The 8718-nt window shown below is 38.7% G+C and overlaps 1 protein-coding gene across 1 annotated transcript; it reads left to right on the top strand.

The window, feature by feature from the left end:
• The first annotated feature begins 5524 nt into the window (after positions 1-5524).
• prlhr2b (prolactin releasing hormone receptor 2b) lies at positions 5525-7289 on the top strand. The gene is made up of 2 exons (XM_030065624.1): positions 5525-5973; positions 6656-7289. Exons 1-2 carry the CDS (start codon positions 5525-5527, stop codon positions 7287-7289), a joined length of 1083 nt encoding a protein of 360 aa, XP_029921484.1.
• Positions 7290-8718: the final 1429 nt, after the last annotated feature.

The following is an 8718-nucleotide window of genomic DNA, read 5'->3' as shown; positions in this document are numbered from 1 at the left end:
GCCGTTGTGTTGAAACCAGAGCCCGTGGGATCACCTTTGGGGATTTCAACATGCAACATTTCTTGATGTATATTTGTAAAGGGAAATCTTGTACCTATTTTTATTGCAAATAAATGTCACATTTATAAAATATTACTAATATAATACAATATTTTGAATTATTACTTGTTTAAACTAAACATGTAATAATTCAAATTATTTTATCATATTAGTAATATTCCTATTATAAAAGTATATCTCATGTTGCCATTCTGTACGCTGAGTTTTAGTAGCTCATATATTGATTTGACATAAGTACCTTGTGTGTGTATATATTCATTGCACCTATCTGAAGTCCAATGGGGAAATAAGTAGGTGATCCCAAACTTTTGACCGGAAGTGTAACATAATTATCCATGAGTGCATGGTTTACAACAGCGTCAGTTTAATACCTAACATGATTTCATAGGATAGTCAAAACTGTACCACAACAAAATGCACGTGCAACTTTTTTTTTTTTTTTTTTTTTGGTCTTTCTTTATTTCCCCTCTTATACCAACTGACAGAAATCCGTCTAGAGACTGAGAACTTTAATCCCTGTGTTCCAGTCTCTATGATAAGATCAGATGGTCAATGGTGTCCAATACAAATGAATGCAAATGCATTTAAGTAATTGAATCAAATGACACGCAGCTGACTCAACAAATGAGAAGTTGCTACTAAGTAAAAAAAAATGGACCTCAATGACTGTGTTTACAAGGTCTTTAGTATCCCAGTTTTGATTGGGTTTTTTCAGTATCCCGTTTTTGTGTTTGTGCATGTGAACACCATATCCCGAATTCAGAAACCGGGTTATGCCCTTTTCCCGGTGTCAAGAAACCCAGTTTTTCCACCTGGGGCCTGTACCATAAAGCTGGATTAACATACCCAGGGTTTCTCTTAGTTATCTGGCTTCACTTAACCAGACATCCGCAATCCGGATTTTCGGTACCGTAAAGCCGGTTATCGACTCGCTAATTCAACCCAGGCTTTTCCTATCTAGATCTGTGCACGCTCACATAAAAAGGGCGGTGTTTGCTGCATACGACCAATCACAGACAAGGAAAAATCCACCCGAGCCGCATACTTTACGACGGAGGAGCAGCCAATAATCTGAAATAAATACGAGGAATATAAATCCATCTTCCAGGCAAAAACCAACTCAGTTGCAGCTGCCAAGAGCCGCAAGGAATGCTAGCAAAAAATCGCCGACTGCGTCAATGCATAAATTAGTGTGATTATAATATTACTTCCCCACCATGACGGCACGAGTAGATCTGACTACAGTAACATTTGTGTGTTCAGTAAATGAATGTGTCTCCCACTCAGCGGTACACTCCTGCAGAGGAACTGGCCCTCTCTCACAGCGAGGGGCGACCCTCTCTGGACCTCTGCCCTCAGTTTGAGTTTTGTCAGAATTGTCACTTTGATTCAACTCATTTTGATATTTCATTTTATAGACCATCTGACGCCTCGTGTTTATTCTGCTGGTTAAAATATTATTTCACTGTCACTTAAAGACTGTAAAACATTTGGCACCAACTCTCATGTGGACTTTTCAGGGCAGACACCCTAAATACTAAATATGAGCAAACTAATGGAAACCTAAAGGAGCCCAGAGGCTGGTGTGTATTTTATCAGACTTTTATTTAACCCTCTGAATTAAATCCCCCTCATTTATTTAAAAAAAAAAAAAATGTATATCATTACATCAGTCTACAAGATCTTCAAGTTCTTTTTCTCTTCAAACTTGAAAAAATGTGAGAGAAAAACAGAATTAAAATAAGAAGTCTACGTAAAATGTGTTAATTTTATAAAAGAAGAAGAAAGGGGAAAAAAATACTCAGCCTAATTTGGAAAAAAAGGTGCACAAGTTGTGCACCTAGATCAACTGGGTTCTCATCAAATGAGCAGGCAATTTTCCAAGAGAACTGATTGGTCAGTAGGTGGGGCTTTTCTACCTGCTGAGCTCTTATCCTGAACTTAACCTGCTCCAGAGCAGGTTAGGTGTTCAGCGTATGTTACCACGGCAACATACCCCGATAAAAAGTAAGCCACCTTTATGGTACAGAAAACCCAGGGTTAAGCCTGAAGTTAGCTCGCCAAGCCGAAATCCAGCTTTATCAATCAATCAATCAATCAAACTTTATTTATATAGTCTCCAACACAACAGAAGTTATCTCATGACGCTTCACAAGTAGAGCAGGTAAAGACCATGCTCTACAAATTACAGTAGAAAAAAAAAAAACAAGAAACCCAACAGATTCCCTCCTGAGCATGCTCTTGGTGACAGTGGCAAGGTAAAACTCCCCTTTAACAGGAAGAACCCTCAGGTAGAACCAGACTCAGGGCGGGCGGTCATCTATCTCTACCGGTTGGGTGGGGAGGGGAGAGAGAGAGACAAAGAGACAGAGACAGGGAGATAAGGACAAACTGGGACAAATGACAACAACAGAAACAGCAGGGTATCCTGAACAGGTAGTCTAGATGGAAGTGACACGCAGCATCCAGCCTTCTCGTCTGCAGTTGGATGACCTTCCAGGAATGAGCAGGATTTGATCCCACCTCTCTCTCTCTCTCTCTCTCTCTCTCTCTCTCTCTCTCTCTCTCTCTCTTTAAAACAGTGGCTCTATCTCAGTCAGTTAGCTGACAGCAGTGTGCGAGGACGCTCCGGTCTGCAAACATGTGACTCATCCTCATCTTGAAGACCACAATTCATGTAAGTTTACATGTCTGCTAGTTTCTCTTCTTAGTCTGTTTGAGGCAGACAAAGGTGTGGTTTGTATTTTTTAAGTTCTGTTTCTGTTTTTGCTTGATTCACAGACAGGAATTTAATTTCCATTGTCATTTCACAACCTGGAGTCTGATTTTAAATTTCACTGTTATGTCATAGCATAGCATAACAACACATATCATAAGCATAGTGTCTACATAGAACGTTTTTAAAAAAAAAATTGTAATAACATAAACAATAATGATAACAACATCACCATCACCACCACCATCAACAATAATAACAACAGCAACAACAATAAAATAATAATAATGATGATGATGATTGCTCATAATATTTTACTTACTCACATTCCACATACTTCACCCCCCACAATATCAGAAAACAGAAAATGTTCCAATACTGAACTACCAGTGTAAAAAAAGAAGAAAAAAGAGAGAGAGAGGGAGAGAGAGAGAGAGAGAGAGAGAGAAAGGTGAGGTCTTTGAGGTGCTGAGAGCTGTTTTATATGTAATTTTTTTTAATCTTTAAAGATCCAGATGATGCCATTTTGAACTACAAAATGCACGCATAATACATCAAAATCATTGTCAGTACTATTTCATCTTTTCCAGCTCTACATTACTCTGATATCAGAGTCCAGGTTATGGAAAAATATGTATCTTAATTTATTACAATGCTAGATAGTATTCAGTTTCCTAATGCCAGCGGTGCTGGTGTAGGAATACAACTGATTGTTGCTGAAGGAGCGACAATCAAAGCAGGAGCTTCTGTTGAACTAATGATGGATTATCACACAGCCTCCAGTGATATGGTGCTGTCTTCATTATTCCTTCAGTTTCAAAAATTCTTTTAGAGTACACAAACCTATTTACTTGAATATGTGAATATGTTGAATATGTGAAAATTGCACATTATCAGTATGTGTACCATTTAAATCAGAAATGTGTAAATTATTATATGGTCTCTCTGAACAGGCCAGATCAAAAGAGGAGCACAACAAACAAGCAACAAGGTATATCAGTTGATTTTAAAGTTTCCTCTATGGGTCCATACTGTAACAAATTATTTCTACACTTTAAAAGCGTGAGCCCTTTCACTGTCACAGGGAATTTTTATTGATCTGTAATCTGACTAATAAAAGTTTACATCAGTCAGCACCAGCCGGTGCTGATCATCAGTTGCTTTCAGTTTAACACAATAGGACAGTGGATAAATGGGGGTACATTGGAGTACTTAGGGGGTATGTAAGATTTTCTTAAATGTTAATTTAAAGATACCACTAAGGAATAATTCCTTAACTAACTAACCTATGTTATAACAAGTTCAATAAAAAGCATAAATGTAATAAAAAAAAAAATAAATAAGGCACATTTTATATTCAGTTTTCCCTCCAGATTTCCTGAAGGTGTCAATTTTTATTTATTTATTTATTTATTTTTTAAATCTGCTGCCGTGGTCATCAAGAGATGATGTCCATTTCAGTATGACCAGGAAGCCAAGACAAGAAAACAGAAAATAGAGTAGTGGTTGTATAAGGTTGCTGTTTCATACACTGTTGGACCTCTGCATATAGGCTTCTTTGTACCATTTTTTTCCCCACTGGTCACAGGGGTTCATGGCTTGAAAAAATTTCAAAGGGTCTACATTATTGCTAAAAGTTTGGGAACCACTGCTATAGGATATATATATATATATATATATATATATATATATATATATATATACATATATATACAGTACTAAAGCATAATTAACATAATTTGTTGATGGTTTAGAGGTATAAATAATTTTGACCGGCCAAGCCCTACCATGCATAACTGTCAACAGCACGAATTAGACTGAAACCATGATGCTTTTACCAAAATATGGTTATTTCTGAAATTTTCTGCAGTGAGCCAACATGCACTGAACAAAAAGCAGATAAAACTGATATAAATTGCTATCCATAAATATGGATGTTTTATGACAGCGTCTTATTGTTCAGTATCAATTTTTGCAAGAGCTGCAATGCTGTGGCAGAGGCAACAGAGCTGGAAAGCTGAATGCCTGTCATGATATATCACATCATATCATGTCATCAGATGACACAAATGTCAAAGATGATTTGATGAAAAACAGTTGAACTTTCTATTTTGATACCAGCTGTGTTTCATTTGCAACCGTTGGGGAGTAATATGAGGCAATGCCATTATCAAAACCGAAAGTCCAACTCCAGTTACTTTGCTATGACAGCAAAACAACCTTCTGTAAGATGGCATCAGATGATTGATTGGATTCTTTCACCTTTTGTACAAAAATTATGATTTGCTATCTCATGAGCCGCTGTCAAGTACCTGTCAGTCAGTATCAGTTATAACAGTTTGAGAAAGAATACATTTGATAAGCCTGTTTGACTCTTTATTTCTCACCCATTTACAAAAATACATACATAATAAAACGCACACTTTCAATAACTCTCAGGCATTTACATGGCATTTCAGCATTTCAGTCGTATCTCAGGCCCGATTAGAGAGCCATAATACAGACATTGTATCTTGCTTCCACATAAAGCTTTGAATTGATTTTATCTTTTTTTTGCAGTAAGAATTTCTTTGTTGTCTTCTACTGTGAAAATCTGTTATTGTAATTGAAAGTGTGTTTTTTCTGGAATGATCTGTCTTTTAATTTGACCATTACAACAATGTTAATGTACCATTTCATGGTTGTAAATCTGTTCCTTTGTATTTTGAACAGTGCAGGCACTGTACAGAGAGACTGAACTCAGCTGCTATGGAGGGAAATGACAGTGACTCTGCTGGAGATCTACTGCCCTCCCCAGTTGAAGAACAAAGGGAGGACTACATTTATGAAGTTGTGGTCCAGAGCAACTCCACCAACCCCAGCTCCCAGTTTGCAGACGTGGCATTGCTGCAGACCTTCAAGCCCCTCATCATCCCCTGCTATGTACTTGTGGTGGTGGTGGGGGTCTTTGGGAACTACATGCTCTTCTACATCATCTGCCGAGCCCGCAAGATGCACAATGTTACCAACTTTTTCATCGGCAACCTGGCCTTCTCTGACATGCTAATGTGTGTTACCTGTGTTCCCTTCACTCTTGCCTACGCCTTCAACCCTCATGGATGGGTTTTTGGCCGCTTTATGTGCTATGTCGTGTTCCTCATCCAGCCCGTCACAGTCTATGTTTCAGTGTTCACTCTCACAGCTATTGCTGTGGACAGGTAGGTGAATGTAGCAGGTAACTCAAAGGTCTGTGCTGCATCATGCAGGAGAACTGATACTGCAGCAATGTTGCCATTAGAGTGTGGATACCTGATGGGTTGGGTTTGGTTTTAGACAAAAATTTAGAAATTATGTTTAGGTTCTCGTTGGGTTCAGTCACATCAGCATAATTTTAGTGAAACTCTGATGTATTTTTTTCCTTCTGAATAGCCCCAAGTCACAGCAATGTTTCTTCAAAGTCCTTATGATGATTATAATATTCTGATTCTGGGCTAAAATCATCAGGATTTCCTTGTAAATTTGTGACTTTATAGTATCAGAATTTTTGAGTTTCTTTTCTCATAAATGTGCGATTTTGTTCTTGTAAATTTGCCACTTCAATCACAGAGAATATCCAAGTTTTTTCTCAGCATAGCCCATTATAGGGCTATAATGGCCCTAATACACCACTGTATGGTCACCCTCTAAATTCATGAATTTATCTCACTTTTCACACATCAGCAGTTTCTTTTATTACTAGGGGTGCTTGAATTGCCAACACAAAAAGTAGACCCCTAATTTTTGTAATTATGGCACATAGTTATTGTAAATTTACGCTCATTTAGAATTGGGAGTTGTGCCGACAGGGTGACTGGTTGTTGACCGCATACCTGTACCACTCTGCTCGGGTATCTATTACAGATATTATGCCACAGTGTATCCCCTGAAGAAGCGTACCTCTGTGGCTACCTGCGCCATTGTCCTGACTGGAATCTGGCTGCTGTCCTGTGGGCTGGTAGCTCCGGCTGTGGCCCACACCTACCATGTAGAGTTCAAAGAGGAGGGCTTCACCATCTGTGAGGAGTTCTGGCTGGGTCAGGAGAAAGAAAGGCAAGCCTATGCCTACAGCACCCTGCTGGTCACATATGTCCTGCCACTGTCAGCTGTCTGTGTGTCCTATCTCTGTATTTCTGTCAAACTGAGGAACAGTGTTGCCCCGGGCCACAGGACCCAAGATCAGGCTGACGCCCAGCAGGCTCGTAAGAGAAAGATCTTTCGCTTGGTTGCACTTCTGGTGGCTGTCTTTGCAGTGTGCTGGCTTCCTATTCATGTGTTCAATGTACTGCGAGACATAGACATTCGCCTCATCAACAAGCGCCATTTCTTACTTATTCAGCTGCTGTGCCACCTGTGTGCCATGAGCTCCTCCTGCTGTAACCCCTTCCTCTACGCATGGTTACATGACCGCTTCCGCACCGAGTTGAAGAAGATGTTCACTTACCATCATCGCGTTGGAATTCCTGTCAACCACTGTGCTGCTAGTGTAGTTTTGTAATAGTCCAAGCCTCACAGAGAAGGGCCCTTTTATGTCCTTTCAAGATTTTTTGTGATTATGCATTCATTTTAGAATATTTATTATGGATTTCTGGATATGTTATAAGAATGTGTGTTGAGCTACACACCCTCTGAGGTTTGGGGAATTTAAGTAAATTCACTTGTTTTGTCTTAAATGCTCTGTTCCCTTCAGTAATTTGGCTGCTAAACTCAGATGGTAATCACTTTGAGCAAACTATGTCCTAACAGAACTTAGGGGTTATGTCTTTTCTTGTCTGTATTTATTTATTTCCTTCTTTTTGCATTTATACTTAAATATTAACTGTCATAACTTAACTTCTGGGCCTATCAACAACCTACTTGTCTGACTGTGCTTGGCATGGATAGTGTTGCTACTGTTGTTGTCTGTGTTTGTACCTTGTGGGATAAGGAAGTTACATACAAATTATCCCTTGTGGGATCAATAAAGTCGTTTCTATTCTAATCTATTCAGTTAATTTTTGTAAAATTGTCTTCAGTTTGTACGTCTTGCCTCCCTTTGGCTTAGATATGTCCAAGTGATAGTGTTATTTTTTCCCACCAGGATTTCTTGTCTCAAAGGAATACATTAAGCCCTTAAGCAAACTATGAACTTGTTCCAAACTGTGTCTGACCATAAATATGACTGTAGCACTGACTGTTCAAATATTTACTGTAAAAATGTACAGTATATCAACTGTTGTTTAGGCATCAAATTATGTCCTTTGGATGTTTTGGTTGTTCTGTTATTTGTGAGATGTCTGCCAATTATTGAAATAGTTTGTGCAGTGCTATGTATGTATGTGTATATATACCTCTCTTATCTATAGATATACAGCTATGTATATGTTGTTGTTCATGTATAATTATTAACAAACAGAAAAACAGTCAATAAATAAATAAAATACAGAGACTGAATGACTTTTGTATGCTAAGTGCAATTTCATAATGCAATGCACTTCAACAGGCCAGATGCTTGCTTGACTTGAAATTATATCCTGCAGTTGAATGGCACCTCCCCTCCTAACTTTGCAGTGACTGGAGGTTTGGAGAAGCTGACATGTTAAGAACGTGTCAGGGTGATTAAAGGAGCCATACAGCAACACACACACACACACACCTCTGAAATCAAAATTTCATCCATGCTTGTACGATCCTGCTGTCATACGGATTAGCTAACGCTTCAATGCAGGACACAGAGTTCATGCTTGTGTGCATTCATTTATGCTAATCTGCATGGCCCATATACACACACCACCTACCCACACTACATTTCACCCCCTGGGGATGAGTGGCATTAATATGATTTAATAAATATGAATGGAGCAAAATGTGACAAAAATGTGACAATGTACAAGTTTGCACACTGCCACATCCAGTTACACGACATTCATGAAAGGTCAAGCAAAACA

Source organism: Myripristis murdjan, chromosome 12, assembly GCF_902150065.1.
Source record: "Myripristis murdjan chromosome 12, fMyrMur1.1, whole genome shotgun sequence".
NCBI lineage: Eukaryota > Metazoa > Chordata > Actinopteri > Holocentriformes > Holocentridae > Myripristis > Myripristis murdjan.
This window is presented reverse-complemented; position numbering and strand designations above follow the sequence as displayed.